General features: G+C 31.2%; 2 protein-coding genes across 14 annotated transcripts in view; both read right to left on the bottom strand.

Annotated features, from left to right (window-relative positions):
* Positions 1-97: 97 nt before the first annotated feature.
* Positions 98-7,687, bottom strand: LOC130446500 (uncharacterized). Its single transcript, XM_056782800.1, has 2 exons — positions 2,523-7,687; positions 98-543 (listed from the first exon to the last, which is right to left on the bottom strand). The coding sequence occupies exons 1-2, from the start codon at positions 3,312-3,314 to the stop codon at positions 118-120; spliced, it is 1,218 nt and encodes a 405-aa protein (XP_056638778.1). The 5' UTR covers positions 3,315-7,687; the 3' UTR covers positions 98-117.
* A 460-nt stretch (positions 7,688-8,147) lies between these two features.
* Positions 8,148-22,870, bottom strand: part of LOC130446353 (uncharacterized) — a 31,610-nt gene continuing 16,887 nt past the window's right edge. For 10 of the 13 annotated variants that reach the window (XM_056782562.1, XM_056782561.1, XM_056782565.1 and 7 more), the window contains 2 exons: positions 20,558-20,749; positions 8,148-12,457 (listed from right to left, as the gene is read on the bottom strand). In XM_056782562.1, coding sequence (XP_056638540.1) covers positions 12,084-12,457; positions 20,558-20,749 — 566 coding nt within the window. In that variant the 3' untranslated portion in view covers positions 8,148-12,083. Of the gene's footprint in view, positions 12,458-16,506; positions 16,564-20,365; positions 20,434-20,557; positions 20,750-22,870 lie in introns of all 13 variants that reach the window. The other 3 variants (XM_056782568.1, XM_056782570.1, XM_056782569.1) reach the window with 2 other exon arrangements.

Here is a 22,870-nt window from a genome sequence, read left to right as displayed (position 1 = left end):
TCAATTTTGTATGCACGTATTTAGTTACTAGCTAACTAATACTAGCTTGAGCATCTAGTATCTCGGGCATTATGTTAAAATGAATAAATATTCGCAGTTATTGAAAAAATTGCTGTATTATTCTCCATAATATTTATAATGTAGCTCCAGGATTCCAAGTAACTTCTTCTTAATAAGATTCTTAACATTTCCTTGAAGGTTTGCATACTGCATCGTTTCGTATTCTTCAACATCAACTTTCATTTCATCGTAGAGAATTATTAAAGGTATCCCTCCGAGAGCAATCACTAAAGGCATTAAAGAGTAATTTTCCAAATGGTGCAGTAAAGTTAAAAAAGGAAATTTAGCGGGATCTGTACCAAGTCTTACTAATACTTCAGCGAATTCGCTATAATAATATTCCACATATTTTTCGTAATTTGTGTTTATATTCTCGGAGGAACTCAAGTAGAAGAAATATCCCAGATCTAACACGGGGGAATGAAGAGTTGTCAAATGCCAGTAAATAATTTTCACGTCTTTAGCAATTGTCGGATTGTTTTTCTGCAAAAAAAAAATGGAAAATAGTTCAGTTAATATATTTACTAAAGTTATTGATATTGATTTGATAGAAGATATTAAAAAAGTTAACGATGCCACGCAATCAATATAGATTTCAATATTTGTATTATTTATACAGGGTGGCGCAACAGAAAGTGCTTATTGCATCATCTTTTTTCGTGAGGTGGAGCGGGGGGGCCTAGCGTGGTTGGATAATTACACCAGTGGAGTTTTAGTAGCCATGAGTCGCTTCGACGGAAGGCGTCGCGCTTTTTGTGTTCGCACATAGATTAAGACACATTAATGAAGCTCCGAGTGCAAATTTAATTAATATATGGGTTAAGCTTTTTGAAAAGACCGATTCCACGTTTAAACCACCAGCAAAAGATCGTCCAAGAACGTCTAGGACCACAGACAATATTGATAGAGTGGAGTCGGTACGAGAAAATACGCATGTGTCTAATCAGAAGCGATCGGCGGCTTTTAATTTTTCGCGACGAAGTTTACAGCGAATTTTGAAGTTGGATCTTAAGCTGCATCCTTATAAGCTCCAGTTAACACAGGAATTAAAATATACCGACTTTGGGGCAAGGTTGGAATTTGTTGAAGAAATGCTTAATCGATTTTCCACTTTTGACAACATTCTTTTTTCAGATGAGGCTCATTTTCATTTAAATAGGTTTGTAACCCACAGAATTGTCGTTATTGGACCAAAAAAATACAAAAATGAACCACTGCATAGTCCGAAAGTAACGGTATGGGCAGCAAACTAAAGCAAAGGAATTATTGGTCCTTTCTTCTTTGAAGATTCACGAGGACGAAACATCACCGTTAACACCGACCGCTATGTTGCGATGTTAGAAGGATATTTGACTCCAGAGCTTGGCGGCTGTGAGACAGATGTTTCCTACAAGACTAATTTCCAAAAGAGGTGATATCCATTGGCCACCACGTAACCTTAACTTGACGCCTCTTGATTTTTTGCGGGGACACAAATATGAAGTCTATATGAACAATCCGAGGGACATTAGTCAGCTAAAGGAAAATATCCGCCAGGAAATGGCACCAATCACCCCAGATTTATTGAATATTAATCGAGATGACTATGAGAGAAACAAGGGTCAGCATACCTGAGATTCTGATGAGTTTGTGATTAACAAAGAAGTAAGGCAAATCCATTTGCTATCTGCACTATTCATGTATTAGAATATATAATTCATTAAGGACATATTAATGACGAGAGATCCTTTGGGCCAGAAATAAAGAATTATTTGAAGACGGTAACGAAGAGGAAATTGAAATTCTACAGCAGAGAGACGATGATGAAGATGAAGGAGAAGATGAAGTTAAATGAAATTAGAACTTGTTGAAATTATAACCTTAATATTACGAATTTTTGATTGGGACTACCAGTTGACCTCAGATAATTCTCTGACCGCGCGCTCTACGCCCTCTATCTCGAAAACAGTACAAAAAGGTATTAAAAACACGTTAAAATACAAAAGTTGCGGAAAATTATATTCTCTACAATACTGATAAGATATACTTGTACTATAAAACACATAGAAAACGAGATATTTTCAAAAAATGTAAAAAGAATCGATTTTTGTGACCTTTGACTTCAAAAACAAAATAGTTTTGGGATTCCAAAATACAAGTTTTTACGTGGTAATTTACTGGGTATGTCAATTTTTCGAGATATTCACCTAATTTGGCGTAAGATGACTGGACTACAAATCTTAGTACCTGTAAGATTGGAAGAGCAAGGGGCACTAGGCAATAAAGACTATCAAACGCCGTATATTTGTCTTTAATGTACTAGTAAAATAATCATTTCACTCGGTATATATCAGAAGTCTAGATAAATAAAGCAATCTTATCTACTACAAAATGATAATGATTTTCTAACTCGATTTGAAGGAATCAACGGCTTGAATATATGTCAAGTATTTGCAATAGCTCAAGTTATGTGTTTGACTTACCTCGAATAGAACAAAAACATTATGTAACCAGACATCTCCGTGAGTAATTACCGTTTCGGTAGGTACGTTAGAGAGAATGTCTTCGATGATAGATAAAGTACCTTTTTGGATGTCTTTTAATAGTTTATCTCGTATATCATACCTGTTTTCTTCCATCAACATATCTAATGTCATTTTCAAACCAGTTTTTAACTTATTTTCCATATTTGACAGCAAGAATACATCTTTTATATCGGGCTTCCATTTATTTATAATGCTCAAAAATTCACCGGATTCTTCGAATTGCGCCGAATATGTAACAGCGTGGAATGTAGCTAACGCCTTTAAAACTGAAGTTATGATATTTTGATCGATAGCCAATTGTCCAACAGTCTGTTTGTATCCTAAATCCTGCAGCCTATTAAAAATCAAAACATCTCGATCTTCAGTGGTGAACGTTCTACAGCAATATGGTATACAAAGTTTAAAAGAACCAGGCGGTGATTTTTTTTGCAAAAACTTCACCAAGTACGGTACTATAAACTTGTGAAAAAATATTTCTCTTTTGAATACAGTTCTAACGTAATCATCATCGGAGGTTTTTTCACTCATTTTTATACTCAAATCCATATGAAGTTGTCTGTCATCGTAATCTGTTCCAGTTATATGGACCGACACTAGTATTCCTCCACCTCCGTATACGAAGTGATGCGGCACTACCGAAAACTTGATTTCATATTTGGAAATTTTCATTTCTTCCGCCACATTCTCAATTAATGAGAAAATCTCATTTTTCGTAACATCATCTATCATTGTGCTATAATTCTGATAATATTTTTTTCTATTTTTTGTTAGATTGCTTTTATCTCGAGTACCTTCCTAATATCCTCCCATAATTCAAAAATACAGTATCTATTTTAAGTTACAGCATATGCTCAGCAGTAACAATACTTTATTTACATTATTTTATCATCTGATATATATATCTGTTTATCGCTGACTGAATTAAGACCAGCATTTATCACATCATTATACATTGAACTGTAATTGGAATTTTTGATATATGGATACCAAAAAAATTTAAATTTACAATTTATTAACAACTCCCTTTGCTCCATATGTATTAAAAATCCTAATTTTGCGTTTCGTATATACTTAAATGAAAAAAAAAATAGGGTGAATTAAATAACTCAATTCCCAGGTTGTTTGAAAAATACCGCTGCATTGAAAAGTACATAATCTATACAACAAATGTACCATGTTTGAAGACACCGCGTTCTTAGTATTTCCTAGACAAGATTTTGGTAGTTCTGAGAGTGTTCTATCGATACAGTGAAAGTTAACATCAAAATTTTGGCCGCTAAGCGGTATACTTTTGTTTATTTTTAAAATTCCGAATTGTGCAAATAACTCGGAATCTATGCCAAATTTCGAAAAAAGTGAGGGGATCAAAAATGTAGTGCAAAAAATTTCCTACAAAAAAGGTTCCCTATGATTTTTCCTCAATCTCCAAAATTACTCTCACAAACAGCGAATTCCGTGTTACTGGATTTTTTCAACGGTGCATTTCTGAAAAAAATGCCGAGCAGGAAATTACCTACGAAGAAGCTCAAATGTTGTTTCATTTACAGTGGGTTTTGGGTTTGTAGTTGCAAATAAATTGAGTCCAATCTTGATCAATGTTCGATTTATTGAACAGGATTTCAAAGTGCGTTCAAATAACAATAATAACGGAATAACAATTTCGGAGCACGTTTTTCTTTCGCCTTTCTTTTCGCTTGTGTCACTATTACATGAAACTGTCAAAAGGTGCTTATCGCCTACTACTTTTTTAATAAAATCAGAATACATTAGAATACATAATTACCAACTTTGACTCTATATAAAACAAAAGTATAGTGTGAAGTTGGATAGGGTCAAGGTTGGGTTGGGTTCGAGTCAGCTGTCAATTGATCAATTCTCAACATCAAATATGATTTTTTCCTAACCTACAAAAAACTCTAAAATGCCAGAAATCCTCTTCTAAAATCTTGATTGCTGTAATTGTGGGACAGGGATAATCCTTGAAAACGTTAGTCTTGTGAGAACTTTATTTAAATATTTATCAAAAATAAAGAAAGTATCAAAAATCGAATATAAGAAATCAATAGGAATCTAGTCGATTTCATCATCACTCTCGAGCATTTCTTCCAAGTGGAATTCCGTGCTCGGTCTTCACTGTTTTCTCCTGCAGGACTGGTCTCTCCGTCAAAAAATTCTTCTTCTCCTAAGTCAGCAGGAATCAGTCTGTTTTGCTGCGCCGGCGCCCTCTACATCCGTAGAATCTTCGGCTGATGTAATGAAGAAACTCTCCCGGTAGAAAGAGGTTTCTTTTTTGTAATGGATATTACGTAAGCTTTCATTTCCCCCCGAATGATGCGTTAAAACCAATCCCTCGAAAATCGCAAAAAGATTTAAGAAAAAAATGTCGTTTTGGAGCTCTTGCCGAGTTTTCAAATTTTTGATGGTAAACCGAAGGTTTTACGAATTTATTTGGATAGGAAATTGAAGCTCGACAACTCAACTACAAAATGTATGCTTTAGTTTTCTCATTATTTTGCGAAAATGGCTGCTATTCAACAACTTCTGACTGTAGTAAAAGAAGTTTTTTTCCTATCACAGAGTGAGTTCAAAGATATAATTGGTCTCATTATACAGATAATCGTCTAATTGACGACCTCAAGCAAGGGTTAGCTGACAACTTTCTTTGGTACCGAAATTTTGAATTTTCGAGCAGTTTCTTCTTCAGCCGAAGTTTGAGCGCGTTTTACAAAGAAATGACAGCTCTTAGGGAAAAATCATAGGGAACCTTTTTTGTAGAAAATTTCTTAAACTTCATTTTTGATTCTTTCACTTTTTCCGAAATTTGGCATAGATTTCGAGTTATTTGCAAAATTCTAAATTTTCAAAATTTAAACAAAAATATGTCGCTTAGCGGTCAAAATTTTGATATTAACTTTCACTGTATCGATAAAGCACCCTCAGAACTACCTAAATCCAGAAAATCAGCGACAATTTTCGTGGGTCAAGAGCTGTGATCACTAGACTATTAGCCTAACCAATATAAAAGCTGAACTTGATTCTACTCTGGGTGCAACTGCTCCTATCAACAATAAAATATTGAATAGCAGAATGACGACTCCAGAAATGTTGGAAAAAATCCATAAAAAGTCTGATTTTATAATCTTGAATTCTTGTATAATTTTTTCTACGTCATTTCGTAGAATCTGTTAGGTGTTTTTCAGCCTATCATGTGTTTCATTTCCACGTTCATACTTCAGCTGGCAAAGACTTCGTTACAATTCTATATATATAAGCATTATTGTACTGGAAATGTGGCAAAATTAAACACTGAAGTATGCCAACTCTAATATATATTCCGAACTTTCGAATACTTATGTATTGATCGTCTGGGACTAAAACTATGATCAAGTTTGGTACCAAACAATAATAAATGTAAAAACATTTTGGATGAAATATGTGTTCTCTTACCTGTCAAATGGATAAGATAAGAATTCAAAGACATAATTTTCTAAATCAGTTGAGGTATTGGTCTAGTATATATCACCATTTTAAGCTACTGTTATTCCATTGAACCATTTATTTAAAAACTTTTTTCACTTCAGACTTTCCACTATGAACGTGTGCTGTCAAAATTCTATAGTATGCATCAACGACATATAACAACTCAATATGAAATTTTATTCCTAAAGGTCTTCCACATATTGATTCATCATAGTAACCTATATTGGGTTTTCCAGTTTGGACAATATGACAAATATATGTTTTGGTTAATTTAAGGATTTCACCACCATATACTCCATTATACAGTTCATTATAATAAGCAAAGAATTCTTTTTTTCCAATTAAAAGATCTTTGAAGAGTATTTCAACATTATTTCATTAAGTTCTAGAGCTCATGTCAACGGTTTGATTAGAAGTAACTCTTTTCATAGAAAAAAATTGACTAAAGCACATATTTGATTGATTATTACTTGGAAGAGCCTTCTTGCATTGAAATAATGATTACTTTCTTGAAGTTTAAATATTTTGTTTATATAAAGAAAAATATGCTTGCTGCATTACATATCATTTACAGCGAAAACAGACATATGACATACATGAAGTTGGCTGCTAACATTTCACCAACTAACACTCCTCCTCGATTAAAATGTTTTATACAATGATACATGAAATCGCAACTTAACTACTTAGCAAACAAAACTTAGACTGCACTTACTTTTCCTCTTAAGTAAATGAAAGTATCCTTAACTAAAAGTTTAGTTAATATATCAGCTAAATTTTGTTCTGTTGACACATAACTTACAAAAATTTCTTTTTTCGTAACTAAGTCTTTTAAAAAATGATTCTTAATATCCATGTGCTTAGCTCTCTTAGAATTGGTCTTTGACATTAAAATAGAACTTTTATTATCACAATAAAGAACTGAGCCGATAGTAATATTAAAATCACTCAAAATACCCTTTATATTCAATAGGTCTTGAGCAGATCTATACCTTGTTTTTAAACTAGGAGGAGTAATTTGAAAAACCTGAATCATACCACTAAAAGTTACTAGATCTAGAGAGCAGCCCTGATTAAGAGTGTGTTCCGAAATCGTCGTGTTCAAAATCTGAATATTAACTTCAAAACGGCTTTTCATTGTCCACTGCCGCTGCCACACATTTAGCTTCTGTCGTAGATAATGCTAGACAGTTTTGCTTCTTTGAAAACCATGATATCGGATTCATTCCATACAGTATTTTGCAACCACTTCTACTTCTGCCATGATATGTAGATTACAAATGTTTAAAAAGTGTTTTTTCTTGATTTGTATGCTTGTCCGTTTCTTAGTTTTCATTAACGTTTTTAAATTTTTGTCAAGGTTTTAGATGTATTTTTATCAGAAGAAAAATTTGATGATCTTACACTTTTTTCATTCATTATATTACGTGAATTTCACAAGAAATCCTTGAAATAGAAAAAAAACAAGAAAAAACTGTATAACCTTAAAAAGTATGATTAGAAGATAGGTGATTGTGCCCATTCATTTAATTTTCAAGAAAATTTCCCCAGATCGGTGACATAACTTCAACTCGAACCGCATAAAATATTTGCTGTATAAAGAACTATTTATTTTATATATACAAAAGCAATACACAACACTATCAAATAAAATTTCTAATTAATAAGCATTGAAATATCAAACGAAACGTCAAAAGTCAAATCAATTCTGAGAGCACTCTTTCAAATATCTTAGCAATAAGACGTTACTCGGAGTATTCAAAAATTTATCTAAACGAACGCGAGCTGAGCAGTGAGATCGAAATAAAATGTATTGACCTGCAATACCTAACAGAGTCATCAGACATGAATAACCGAACACAGCAATTTCAGTTATTTTCTGTAAAAATTAAAAGTCGTTTGTTGTAAATAAAGTAATTTTAGAAAAATTGAAAATTTCTCATGTTATAGCGTTTCACAGCTTGCAAAAAACACCAATTTATTCATTAATGAGTCTTTTTTTTCTAATTGTATCTATAATATTGAATTCATGTGAATTGTGAGAGTTGGGTTAGGTAAGTGATTAAGCATAAAAACACAATAGTAAATAAACATTATTTATTGGACCATTAACAACAAAGATATTATAAAATGTAGGTATAAGTATAAGGCACAAAGAAAGGAAAACAGTGTAATATCTAGAATTGCATAATATAGAGTTTAAAATTAAGTCGATTAATTTGGGGTGTTTTATTATCGTAAGTTTGAATATTCACACTGTTGTATAAAACATGTTATATTGTCGGAATCGACAAAAAATTAATAACAACTGAAACTATTCAATAATAGTATATTTTTCAAGATTGTATAATGGTGGTGATTTATGCCACGCATTATACTCGAATAGAATACTATACTTTATCCACGACTACTGAATTTTTTTATTGAAAAATTTTGTTACCTTATTAGAAACACTATTATTTTATTATAACAAATATTCCATACAATATATTATTGTTCATTTATACATAGTACATAGTTATCAAAAATTTTAATAACCGTATAATAATCAACACAAAAATCGATGTATTAGTTTGACAAATATTTTAACAAGAATTCGTATGCCATATTATATACTTTCCTTGACTTTGCGCCGACATTAAATTTGAACAGGCAACTCCAGCCACTTCTTTAATTTTTGGTGGTATCAAAAAGTCACTTTATTAATTTTGATTGATAATATTTAGTAGTATTTTACATGCTAAATTTATAAAAATCGATTTTTAGTAAGAAAACAATATAATGTAGCTAAATCGAGAAAGTATCTGAGAGCAGTGACCAATGAATATTATTATGGTCGAGCAGGAAGACTTATAATGGGGACAATATACAACAGCCGTGGATAAATATTATTTATATAATCGGTTGTTATTATATTTATATATTTAATAACATTTCATGCTATCCATGTGAATATTTTGATAATTTTACAAGCGAGGTGGTTAAACGAGACAATTCTTATCAATCCTGACACTATATACTTGTTTTCTAGAAACAATTGTTGATTACAAATATAAAATCATCTCAGTACTTATATTTGCTCGTAATTGCATGCTGATTTTGTTGAAAATAGTTTTATTTTTTCAATTTATAGTTACGTATAACTTCATTCAATAAGTCGTGTCACTGACACACTGATGAAGCTGCTATTGTCAAAACCATATGACGTTTATAAAGTACCAACTATCAAAAAACTGCGTGTCTAATTTCATGACATTTCGATCTGACAGAAAAAAGTGACAGTCATTTAAATAAAACTACTTCTGTTATTTTCAAAACAATGTCGTGTGTTAATTTATCATTAATTCTTAATGAAAACTTGTTATCTGGCTTTATCGAACAGATTTTTGACAAAAAAAAATGTTTTTTTCTTATTTAGTCACACGACTTAAGTTATTTTCATTATTTGCGATATGTATCAATATATAAATAGATAATTTCTCATTTCTTGGACCTTTTGATATATTAATGCTTCTGAATGTTCTTGATTTTAGGCCTCTTCTGTTTTAAAATTAGTTTTTTTTAATAATTTTTGAAAGAAAGATAAAAATTGACGTTTCGACTTTTCTTTAAGTCTTAAAGACCTAAAATCAAGAGCATTCAGAAGCATTAATAGATAATATGTTATCTAAACCTTTCAAATCAAACGTAGTAACAATTTAAAAAATGGAATCACTTTATTTATATCGGCAAAATGATTTTTCAAACATATATACAACTACCAATATATTTGACATAATAGATTCTTAATTAAAAATTAGTAACACTTAGTGAAATTAGATGAAAATTCCACACTCAGATATAATTTCCTTATATTAAATTAGCAACAAATAGAAGATGCCGAAAATAAAACTTTACAAATAACATTTTTTATTAAATGCAATGAAAATCAACTGAATTGATTGTCATTGATTAAATGCCCTCCATACTCGTAGAGTTAATATTAAAAATAGAAAGAGAACGAGAAAGTTTTCTCGAACTGTTAGTAGAAGAAGAGAAAATCTGTCTGTACTCCATTCTGATTGGATCACCATGACGTGGCATAGTGGCAAAAACAAAAAAAGAGGATAACAACATTTGCCTTTACTAGCAAGTAGAGAGAGATAGATAGAGAGTGGTGACGGCCACAAGTAATAGGACGGTCTACTTTTATTAATCCCACACGATATATTTTTGTGACGTCACAAATTACAGCAACTGGGTAGCTATGAAAGCTTCCATTTTGGGTACATTTACAAGAACAATATGTCCAGTGAATACTACTTCAGAGTTGATATACTGGCACTATTTAATTTTATATTATTTATTATTATGTTGTTTGTTTACGTTTACTATAAAGTGAGGTAATGTCGTGTACTTTGTAACGTCATAAGACAATATCTCTATTTTTAAGCTTAACTCTATATCCACATTAAATAATTTCTATTATCTTCTTTTTCTTTTTAAATACTGAGAATTAGATGTCCCTTTCATTATTCTTCCTTCATCCATAATTTTTTCTATTGTTCATATATTGTATCACTTTATATTTAATTTGTAAAGATACGTAGAAAAATATTACAGTTGTTCTTTCGAAGCCTGCGTTTTTAAATAAAAAAATCTAAATATAATTACAAAAAATGAAGGTGCAATTTCATGTTGACCCTTGACGCCTGCTTAGACATTCAAAAGAGGTCACGTGGTACAATTTTCAAAGCAGCGCCATCTATAATTAATGCAGCACCGAATCTAAACATCAACTATATATTATTTTATCATGAACGTTCAGACTATTAACAGAGGTGGTATATTTTAGTGTTTTTAAGCTTGACGCTGCATTAATTTAAGATGGCGCTCCAGTCGAAATTATTTGACGCTCTAAGCCAAAGTCAAACTTAAACATGAAATTGCACCTAGACAAATATTGTGTAGTACACATTTTCGTAGCACGATGTCACTAAAATTATTATTGTAATTTATGAATATTAATTGAATAATTTGTATTTATTTCCGTGGAAAATAAATGAAATGATTGAATATATTCAAAATATCATAAATCCTATAATAAAAGTTCAATAAAATAATTCGCAATTGTTATTAAATCGTTCTTTTTGTAAATTACAGAGCCATCTAGCGAACAGAAGCCAAAGCATACATTTACCGAACTAGGTTTCTACTAGTGAACGTCGTTAAATTATATGAGTGAAAATTATCATAGAGTTAATATTATAAATAGAGAGAGTTGCATGTAAATATAAAATTGTGATGAAGGAAGAGAGGGAAAGAAATCGCTTATGATTAAAACATTCCCATCTCTCGAAACTTGACGTCATGACGAACCAATCAGAATATAGTGGAAAGAGATAAATAATATTACTCTCTATATCATTAGTTTTGGGAGCACTTGAACAAGCACCCTCTATTTTTAATATTATTTCTATGAAAATTAATTGAATTCGGTGTTGCCAAACTGATACCTTCCTAATTTCCAAGGGTATCGATGCATTGATCTTGACCTTGATATTAGAACTTTAAAACGGTGAAGAGTTACAGTGTGGAACAGTAATAAATATAGAGATATTTTTAATATATTTTGAATTTGGAAAATGTAGTGGTATAAAGTGTGTGTTGGTTAATTATTTACTCCCTACTTGATACGTTTCGTGGCCCATTATGCTATAATTTATTTTAAAAGAGAATAAAGTGAAATAACCTTGGTATGTGATAAAACTATTCTTATTCATCTTCTGATTCACCTGTTGGGAAATTTTTCGAAAATAAAATAGTTACTACTTACCAATGAGACAAAATATCGCTATTGTTATTTATACGAGGTCCGGTCAAAAACAATTTAACGGAAAATTATGTTAATGATATAATTTTTCACTTACCACCTAATAAATTGATAATTCACATAAAAAAAATATTTTTTGATCGTTGTGTTGCTATTACTGTTAATACCTATAAAAAAATTTCGTTGCTCACATCAATATTCCCCCACTATTCACAATTCACATTTTGGTTTATCAAACCATTACAGTTCACTACATCTTCACTTAATTTGCGCTCCTTCGAATCCTCAAATTCATCTGACTTTTGTACGATGCTGATCTCGCTGTAGGATGGAGGGAAATCAGGAAAAACGTCTTCGTAAGTAGGTGGAGGCACTCCGAGAGAAGTAGGGGAGATACCCTTCGATGTATCACTAGAATCTAAGATACTAGGAGTGCTACCCACGTGTGGATTAAAAAGATCAGCGCTAATCTCCATTAATTCTAATTCGGTTCTTAAGACGTTTCTATCAACCACCAACATTCTACCGTTAGGAAGAATTATTACAGTGGGTGTGCAGACCTCGTCTGTTCTTGTGCTACCTGTAAAAATAATCCGTTTAAATATATTATTGTATATGATTACGTACGGTAGATGGCGTTTCGTTCACGTAAACTAAAGTCCCTGTCTTGGAAAGTTTCGACACGAGTGGTCGTTCATGCGATTGGATGGCCTTGAGTCAATAAATTAATGGCGGCTCCAATAAGAGAAGCGTTCGAAACAGTGGTCTGTTCAAATTATCAAACAATGTTATTGACTACTGGGGCATATATTTGGAACATATATTCAAATTATTATGTAAGATTTTTTAAGAAAATAACATTTATAAACATAAATAATGCGATTACAATAAGAAGATGAATCAAATGAATATATTTAAGTGGTACAAACGAAAGTTGATACAAGTCTAGTCTGTTTTTATTACATTCGCAAGACCACCTGAGAGATCGACGCCTCGCGCATGCGCGGGTAACATTAATTTCTTGAAAGGAGTAACTAGAAAAGGACACAGTGTTCTCTCTCTTACACGGGGGCGTTATAGCTCGTATTCAGGCTTTTCAATAGAGAGATTTTAACGTAAACAAAACGAAAATTTCATGCTTGTATATGAAATATAATACCATCAAGTCATTTCGTTCTAAATAGCTGTGATAAATCTATCATCAATATTTTAAATAAATTCACTTGTAGTTAATAAAATAGACATTTTACTTGAGATATCAACGAAGCAAACAACAACGTTAGTATTTTAGCGGGAATGACATGCGAAGAAAGTTCACACAGGCAAACAAACAGGAGAATAGAAATGAAAGTAGCAAAAAGTTTTATAGTTATACAGTAAATTGAAAATGAGAATGCGCAGTTCAATTTTCAAATAAAATTTATAATTTTGTCATCTTTCAAATTATTTTTACAATTTTTAAAATTCATATCCCATGAGACAAAATTTGCATAAATCACTTATTCTAATATGACAGGACTACGTTTACATAAATTTGCCATCACCTAAGAATATCTGAATATACGGCAATCCAAGAATTTGACGTTTATAATACAAATATGGCCGCTGGGGGGCAACCATAACATTTAGTTAGCATTGTTTGGATTGTGTTTCTAGTGTTCTTATTTTTGTGTTGTATCTTCCGAACTTCTTTTGTCGATCGTGTGTAGTTTAGTTATAGAAGTATTTAGAAAATAAAGAAAAGTATTTACAGCTCCAAATTATTTTCTAGGTCATATTAAGGTCGTGGGGTTTGTTTTTATTAGATCATATAGGTAAACTTCACCTGTTTTTATTTACTAGAGGCGACATTGTTCATCTACAATAACTGTTTTCACCTGGTAATAATTTAAAGTGGAAAACATTGCGATTATACAAAAGAATTTGAAACATTATTAGTCAATACAAGCCGAATATTTCATTAAATATGTTTTTGAATAGAGTTAAACGTTGTGAAACTTATTGAAAATAACGAGAAAATGAGTTATTTTATATGGATTTCATGCAAATACAAGGGTGGTTTGAGGAAAAAGTGACTTTAAAAGATTAACGGATATTATATTGTTAGTCTTGACATGTTTCTAACATCATTCATATTTTATGTAATGATATAAATCTTATAGTTTTAATACTCGTATAAAAAAAACTTTTACCGTTGTTCAGTGAATATAGAGAAAAACCAATGGCCATGGATTTATTAAACAATGTTTTTATATATTTCGTTACTCCAAAAATAATTTATTAAATTCTTAAAATGTGTGACTTATTGATATAATTGAACCTTATCACGGTTACTTCTTATTCTACATTACAACTTTTAAATTACTCCAACAAAAAAAACAACAAACCATATAAACTGACAGAGCAATATTTTGCCTCCCAGCAGCCATATTGTTTTCATTTTTACAGCATGCTGGAATGCACTAGTTGCGTTCGATAATGCTGTTCGCGGAACAGAGCAATTTGTATCACATGATCATAGGTTGTACAGATTGATGGTGGTAATTGCCGAACAGTAATAATATATAATACTAATCGAATTTTTAAATGGTTATTTGCTGTATAGATCTAATTCATACTGAATTGGCTATTCGTGACCTTTGGAGATGGTAAGTATTATACTCAGTCAGTTCTGAAGTTTTACGAATAAAACTATTTTATTTGTGCAAAAGCAACAAACAATACATAAGTACATAACAACTGTCGAAAACATTGCTAATTGATAAGTATTAAACGTCAAGAGTCAAAACAAATCTGACAGTTCTCTTTCAAAATTCGGAGCAGAGATGTCATTCGGAGTGTTCAAAAATGTATATAACCTAACACGAACCGAGCAGTGGGCTCGAAATAAAGTGTATTGCTGAACGATACCGAACAGTCATAATAATCAGATTTACATAGTCGAACGCAGTAATTATTACTGTCTGACGTAGGATCGTAACCTCATTTTATATCTGTATTCAAGTAGTTGTTTATTATAATTGTTAAAACGACTAGTACTTTCCAAAATTATTTAATTAATTATTAATGTTATAGGAATTGAAAGATATCTAAATTTCACATTAATACGGTTTCTTTCCTCAAATTAGTAAAACGATCAGTAAGTAATTAATCTCATATTCTATCTGAAGTTTGATTTAATTTTCTTTAGTAATAAACATCTTCAATATTCTTATGAATAAATTTTAGTCTGTGAGGCACATACTAATCTTAGGTCTTTAAATAGTGTGATTGAACACATAATATTTGCCTGTAGAATCGTTTTTTAAGTATGCATATAATTAGGTTTGTTAGATTAGATTCCACTATATAATAAATTAAACTCCTATTAGGCATACGCTCGTTATTTTATAAATAAACAAGCAATTTGTAAATAAACATATTTCAATTTATTTAATGTACAACAATAAAATTCAAAATTAAGTATCTTTCACACTAAAGGTGTTTAGTGAACAGAAAATGACTAATGTAGAATACATAGATAAAAATAGGTACTGGCGGCTTCCTAAGAAACAATCGTAAACACTTTTTATTTGTTTTAAAACAATGAGCTAACTAAATTTAGACCTGGGGTATAATTAGATACGGAATGAATTTAAAAATGTTTGACGTTTTCTAGTCAGCCAATACAAAAACAAATTTGTACATCATTATGTAGAAAAATAATTTTATAATATTACAGATTATTACTTACTCTATCATTTCTACGGCTTGTGTATATCTTTTAAACTGAAGATGATTATATCATTGATATGGGTAACTCCAAGATAATTGTATACATATACGAATAGCATGTATAGCTTTTTGGTCTTAAAAAGGGGTCCAAGTTTATGTGAAGTTGCCTTAGCTAAATCGGCCGTGTGACTATGCCAGGACAAGCGAATTTGCGGTGATAGTGATATTTTATGTCAAGACTTAACTAAATCCTGAGCTACCTGAGTTTTTGCTGAAATAAACTCAATCAGATTGCTTCCACTCCACTCCAGAATGTTTTCAAGATCGGTATTGATTGTGGGGATCTGTTGATGCCTACGGATTTGGGTAGTAGCCGAGTTTATTATACATACGGAAGTGAAACTTGGGTTTTAATAAAGACAGAAGAAATAAAATTGGCTATATAGGAAAGTAAGGTATTGAGAAGAAATTTTGGGGAAATAAAAACCAATGAGGAACTTTGGATAAGAAAAACTAACCAAATTACATAAAAGCTTAAAGGGGGAATACTAGAAGGATGCTGGAAAATAGATTTGCAAAAAGGATCATTGATAAAGGAGATGAATAAACAATTTAAATATTTAAAATATCAAAATCAATCGTATTGTTTTTATTTGTTATGTATCACGCAAATTATAGGATGGGTAAAGGCTGTAGTGTATTTCTAGAATACAAATAATATTAAAATGATGTTGTATGGAGATAAAAAATAACTTAAATATAAAGGTTAGTCATATTTTTTATAAAAACATTAATAGGACTAATCTAGTTTCAAATTTATAGCAAGTTCATCACACCAATGGAAAAATATGTTCAACAAAACTACATTGATAAAACAAACAAAATCCAAACTGGGGTATTTCAATTACAACTCACGGTATTAACATCTGTAGTTGGGGATCTTCCCCGATGTTTATTTTCCAAATTTGATTGCTAAAATTAATATAAATTAGGTTGTAGTATGTATAGAAAACTAGAATCTCTTTAATTTAACTCAATTGGGGTTGTAAGATGTCCAAATTAAATGTAATAATACAGAAACCTTCCAGATTCATTTTCCTGAACAAGTTCAACAGTTCGTTTGATTAAGCAATTTCAATCATTTCGTGTTGTTGTTAATGAAGTTGTCAATTTAAAACAACCAGCCAGGACACAATTCGTGTGTCATTAGTTTGAATTATTTGATTTTTCGATTAGAAAAAACACAGCCTATTCCGTACACTCACCCAATTGAAATTCTATGGCGGCCACAAATCTACAATTTATATTCCGTATTATCCAGTCGCTTCGTGTAAGATTGGCTTAACGATCACTCAATCATCGCCACATAAGGCGCATTTCGATAATGCGTCTGTGCGGCAGCTTATAATTAATACAACGTTGCCAACTTGTTCCATTAGTAAACATTTTGTTTATATTTGTTGTCTTTTAAGCCTTTTAAGTAACTTATACAATTTTGGTCTTAGAGTTAATAATACTTAAATGTATCTTTTTTGGGTGATTTATCTGGTGATGTAAGTTTGATGACGGTTAGTTTTTGTACAATATTGATCAATAATACTTAATTTTTGAGAAAAATCAACCTCAAAAGACAAATGATGGTTTCTTTTTAAAATATAAAGTCTTCAGAGACAGATGATAATTTATTTGAGATAAAAAAGACTCTAAAGAGATATGAGTGTTTATTTTTTAAAAAAACAGATTCTAGAGACAAATGATATATTTTTGAGAAAAAACACTCTAAAGATAAGTGATTGGATATTTTTGAAAGAGACAGTCTCTAGAGACAAATGATGATTCATTTTAAAGTGAAAAAATAGTCACTGATGAAAGTTGACAGTTTATTTTTGAAAAAGACAGATTATAGAGACAAATGATGGTTTATTTTTGAGAAAAACGATCTCTAAAGACAGATGATGCTCTCTTTTGGAAGCAGACAGACAAATGACAGTTTATTTTTGAGAAAAAAACGGTATTTTCACTTCGAAAAGTACTTTTTTATCAGATCTGTTACACGTTAATTTTAGTTCCCGAAAAAATTATACATGTGGCAACATTGCTCCTATATCGCTAGTAGATGTTTTTGCTAAACAAAAGGCAACTGGGGTCATATTTAATCCGATTATAGTCGATTTATTTTATAGCATGCCCATATTTTAAATCGAAATAAGTAATTTTCTCTATAGGATATTCAAATTGTAATTCAACTAATTATCTAGGATAATATTTTGACATTATAATCACGACATATAAATATGTTGTTGTTTTATCCTAATTGTGGAAAATACGTATTCACCTACAAGTAAGAATGTAAGGTAAGACAAATATAAATGAGACAAGCCATGACAAAATTTTATTCACAGTTGATTTGTGTAGTAGTCACTTGGCACGCCTTTCATAACACATATTAATAGATAAACAAAATCGTTGGAATTTCATTTTTTTAAACTCAAAATAAATAAAAGTTAAAGAGGAAGGATTGAATGTATGTAACATACCACGCGATCCAAAAAATTGAAATAATAGTATGAATGCGACTGTATTGATTCGTTGTTCGACCAAATTAGATATCAGGCATAAATGTTAATAAACAGTCAAAATAAATTGATTAATTTGTTTTTAATTTGCATTTATTTCAATCTATCGTAACCTTCTCAATGTCAGGTGTTGAAAAATGGCATTTTTTAAGTTTCGGGAAAATCCAGGTCGATACATCTGGTAGGTAAAGTGGATTTTAATAGACATGAGCGATATCAAACTTGGAAATCAAAATTAACTCGTTGTTGACGAAGAAGAAACATGTTAGGCCATTTTTCTTGTATCTAACGCTTGTTTAAACCAACAAATCTGTTTTATACGTCACCACGGGCCGATGTTAATATTTTGGTGGGTTTCAAGTGGTATTTTTTCAGATGAAATAATCCATTGAAAAAACTGATGACATTGTTTAAGTGCCACGGGATTATTCTCAAATATCCAGATCTCATCTCCAGTGATTTTCGAACTTATTTACCTTCTGTCATCGCTCGGATAAGTTTTCACATGTGTTTTTGTATAAATCCTTGTATAACATCCTGCATAAAACACGAATGGTTATGCGCCGGTTGGATGTGAACTGCGTGCGCAGACGGTCGAAATTCCCGTACGGTACCAGTTGTACCAGAGCTACTTCACATGGATAGTGGTTAATCGATTCAAGCTCATATTTGAAACGTTTCGGTCTTTTTAACACGCTTGCTTTTGACAAACAATTAATCTTAATACAATTTGCAAAGGATTTCACTAAATATTGAATCATGAATGCTGCTTGTAATGTTATTCACGCATTTTCAACAAACAACAATACAAACCTAAAGTGCTATCGGGACGCAGTGTTGCCAGTTCACGAGTTATGATTAAATCTCTACCAATCAGAGTCAGTAGACGGTTATGAAACAGCGCGTCAGGCAGTGTAATTTGAGTGATGGGGCAGTGTTTAGTATTATAATGAGTAGTATTAGCTCGTTCAAGTTCAGATTTTAAACATCAGGGCGCTGGTAATTAGACAGAAACACCAATAAAATGTGTCGTTAGCTTTTAGTAGGTTATCGTTAGATATCTTTTTTGTCATAAAATAACATTATACGGTTAATTTGAAATAGAAATTGTGATGTTGAAAATTTAGTACCATAAATTTAATGCCGGTTTCACCCGATACGGCGAATATTTCTTCAGAATATATGAATTCATGTCTCTCAAACTATTTTTCAGGGATTGTTTACGTTATATGATGAGTAATAAAAATTTACGTACAAATTTGTAGATGTACATACAGAAAACAAAATTGTTCACCCTTCCATAAATTTATTATTGAATTACTAAATTAGTAGTATGAGTTTATGTTCAAGTTTGTCTCCTGAACGACATCTTGGATAAAAGGGGTGCGAAGGGTTTTGCCCTATATCTCGTAAACTAGCACCCTTACAGGAAATTTTATTTCACATTATTTGTAGGAAATTAAATTGTCTATAACTTTATTTTTATTATTTTTTATCGTAAAATGGATAATAAAAAAGATTTAGACAAAAGTAAAATTCCATTTCATTCATCGTGAAATGGAAAATAAAAAAATATTGAAGAATTTTTGAAATTAAAGAAATTTGTAGTTTAAATAATTCGTTTAAAACTCTCTATAAGGTCGCTATGATATCAATACATTATAAAATGACCAGAAAAAGAGCTATAGAGCCAAAAAGAGACTTTTCAGTTATTTTTGGTTATAACTTTTTTATTTTCCATATTACGATAAAAAGTAATAGAAAATAAGTTGTAGACAATTCAATTTTCTAAAAGTGATGCCTTTAAAATTTTCTAAAGGGTCGCTAGCTTAAGGGATACAGGATGAAAAACATTTGAATTTGTTTTACCAAGATGGCGGGGGTGGAGAACCTACAAACTTGACTTAAGCTTATACTAACTCCTAATAGATAGCAGAAAAAATAAAAATTCGTCCTATGAAAAAAGCAACCCCCAATATAAAATTTAAAAGAGCTGAAACATAATTAAAATAGTTGAAATTGGTTAAAACGATCTGACTACGGCTCTGGATATTTTAGGTTCAAATATGTGTCAAATCGAGTATCACTTGGAAGCCGACATAAGAACTGGTTTGTTTACTTGAAGGAGTATGTTTTTTCAAAACAAAAAGCGAACATCTGTTATGTACAAACGACACCAAAAATCATATAATGTTTACCTTTTTTTTCAATTCGCTAACTTCATTTATTTCATCTCGGGTATCGTAGCCATATCGTCTGGCATAAACTGAAATATTTTAAGAATTAACCTCAAAATTAGAAAATCTTTTTTTTTTTTAATTATCCTGTGGAATTTAATATAAGTTTAGTTTTTCGAGTTTTTATTTATTTATTAACAAAAAGTTACCTACCATTATCAATATTGTGGTCGTTAGGTAGACACCGCCTGAAGATGTATCTCTTGCACATCATTCGTATACCGGGTGCGGCGAAACAACAGAATAATACTATGATGAACAAAACTGCTATCATTACAATCAAGGTCGCGAAACCCTGTTGATTTGAGTTTGAAGAAGTGTTTTTCGGTGGCGACGGTACATTACCTGGAAAACAAAAATTATATCGTTCTAAAAACCCCAGTTATATCGTTTATTAACCACTAAATTAATGATAATAAATAGGGGTAGTAACGAGTTAGTATCTTTTCATTCATCTTATCATATCATCCGATCTGAAGAATATAACTTGATTTCGCTATCACAATTGAGGTTATTCGAGAGGCTACCCAATCAAAAACAAGGTTACTAGGATAATGGAAGGTTTGTGGCATGCGCAGAACCTCACTAACATTATGTTCGAGTTATGAGGATGTGCTGATCTGGCTATACAAACGAATATATTTCTAACTAACGAATTTATTGAGACTAAATTGATCAGCAATAAATATTTTGTACGCCTTTATTGCTCTATTAAATGAAGGAATGGAACGTGAATAAAGTCAAATATATAAATGTTACAGTTCATGTTTTTCAATCAATGTACTAACATTCGCCTAATACTATTAATATTAAACATTGCATGATTATAAATTATGCTAATAAATATAATTTATTAATATTGAATTATTAATATTAAATAAATAATATAAATTATTTGCAAACAACAATGCTAGCGTTGTTGACAGCGTTGACAGCTGAGAAGAACTGGTGACGTCACTTGTCTACTGCGCATCTTGTAATTGTGAATAGTGAATCTAGATCCGCCTCCGGACAGGAAATCATGAAGCAATTTCCTGCTTCCACTTTACAAATTTGGAATATTTTGAAACACATTTAATCTTATTTGAATTAAAACGATGTAAAGTTTCAAAACGAATATTTCATTAATAACGTGTTACAGTTTTAATTGTGTTAAGATCTATAATTTATAATGAATAATCTTCCAAATGATCGTAAATTCGGTTGGGTTAATAGAAAATTAAAATAAATAATCAGACGTCTCAATAATTTCATTGGATTATTCATTACAGTGCGGTTAGGAAAAAATTTATTATGACATTTTTATAAACAAGAAAATTGTGAATAAAGAGACGATAGTACATGTAGGATGATGTTTACAACACGCAGGACCGGGTTCAGAATATTAAAAAGAGGATAAAATCTAGATTTTCTTGGAATTAATCGATTTCTACGTAGAAATCTATACTGCTACAAAGGAGAAGATTTTATTACAGCTTCAGGGTAAAAAAATTATAACAAAAGTGACTTAGAGGGTGTATTTGAAAATATGAAATTAAAAAAGCATTTTTTTATTAATTTACCCAACTGAGTAGCAATTTAAATAGAATAATCGAATTTTCCAACATATTCCGAGCATTTTAGTTTTAGTATATATCGTCAAATAAGAGGCGGGGTGGAGTGGAAACCTTGTTAAGAAAAAATTCTATCAAGTCCGGTTCTGCTTAACCAATTTTTATAAACTTGATGTTGTTTGAAATAACTTTTGTCCAGAAACACAAAATATATAAATTCTAAGCAATTTAATTGGCAACGTGATTTCTAGAGGTCGTTGTTTCATATCTTTTAGATACAGTGGCGTAGCTAAGCGTGGGCGAAGTTGACCCTCGACAAAGGCCACTTAAACTTAAAATCTTCGTTTATTTTTAAATTAAATAAAAACCTGAAAAATATTGGCCACACTTGTCACATACTGGCCTTAACTTTACATATATACAAGACTTTAATACGAGGTATACTACACTCACTGAAAATTACGAGGATGGTTCCAAAAGTACTTGACCTGATCTAGAGATGGCGGTAGTTTCTTGGTAAATACCAGTGTATTAGAAAGTACACAATCTATACAGTATATGTTTGAAGTTTGAGGAGGCCACGTTGTTTAGTAATCGTTTGGCAGCCATCAATAGGGAACGTTCTCAGTGAATTTGTTTGACGTGGGAAAAATTGGTCATCGTTATGTTATACAATACTTTTATTTGAAAGGCCTTATCTTAAACAATATAAAAACTGAACTAGATTCGTTATCAAGAGTAAAATAACAGTGGTCGACCAAATGAGGTGGCAACTGATATATGTTGAAAAAAATGCACTAAGAAGGTACTAGAAGATCGTCGACTTAAAGTGCGATTTCATAAACCAAATTTTTGCGCCGTTTTATAACCATGGGTCCATCACTTCACATCCGAAGCAAAAGAACAATCAAAA

Source organism: Diorhabda sublineata, chromosome 7 (assembly GCF_026230105.1).
Source record: "Diorhabda sublineata isolate icDioSubl1.1 chromosome 7, icDioSubl1.1, whole genome shotgun sequence".
Lineage (NCBI taxonomy): Eukaryota > Metazoa > Arthropoda > Insecta > Coleoptera > Chrysomelidae > Diorhabda > Diorhabda sublineata.
Note: the sequence above shows the minus strand (reverse complement) of the source record. Positions and strands in the feature narration are given on the sequence as shown.

Excerpts from the sequence above, each read along its gene's own strand:
- LOC130446500 (XM_056782800.1), bottom strand. The coding sequence starts at position 3,314 with ATGATAGATGATGTTACGAAAAATGAGATTTTCTCATTAATTGAGAAT. Across the intron at positions 544-2,522 it reads ATGTTTTTGTTCTATTCGAG|AAAAACAATCCGACAATTGC; the intron begins GTAAGTCAAACA and ends TTTTTTTTGCAG.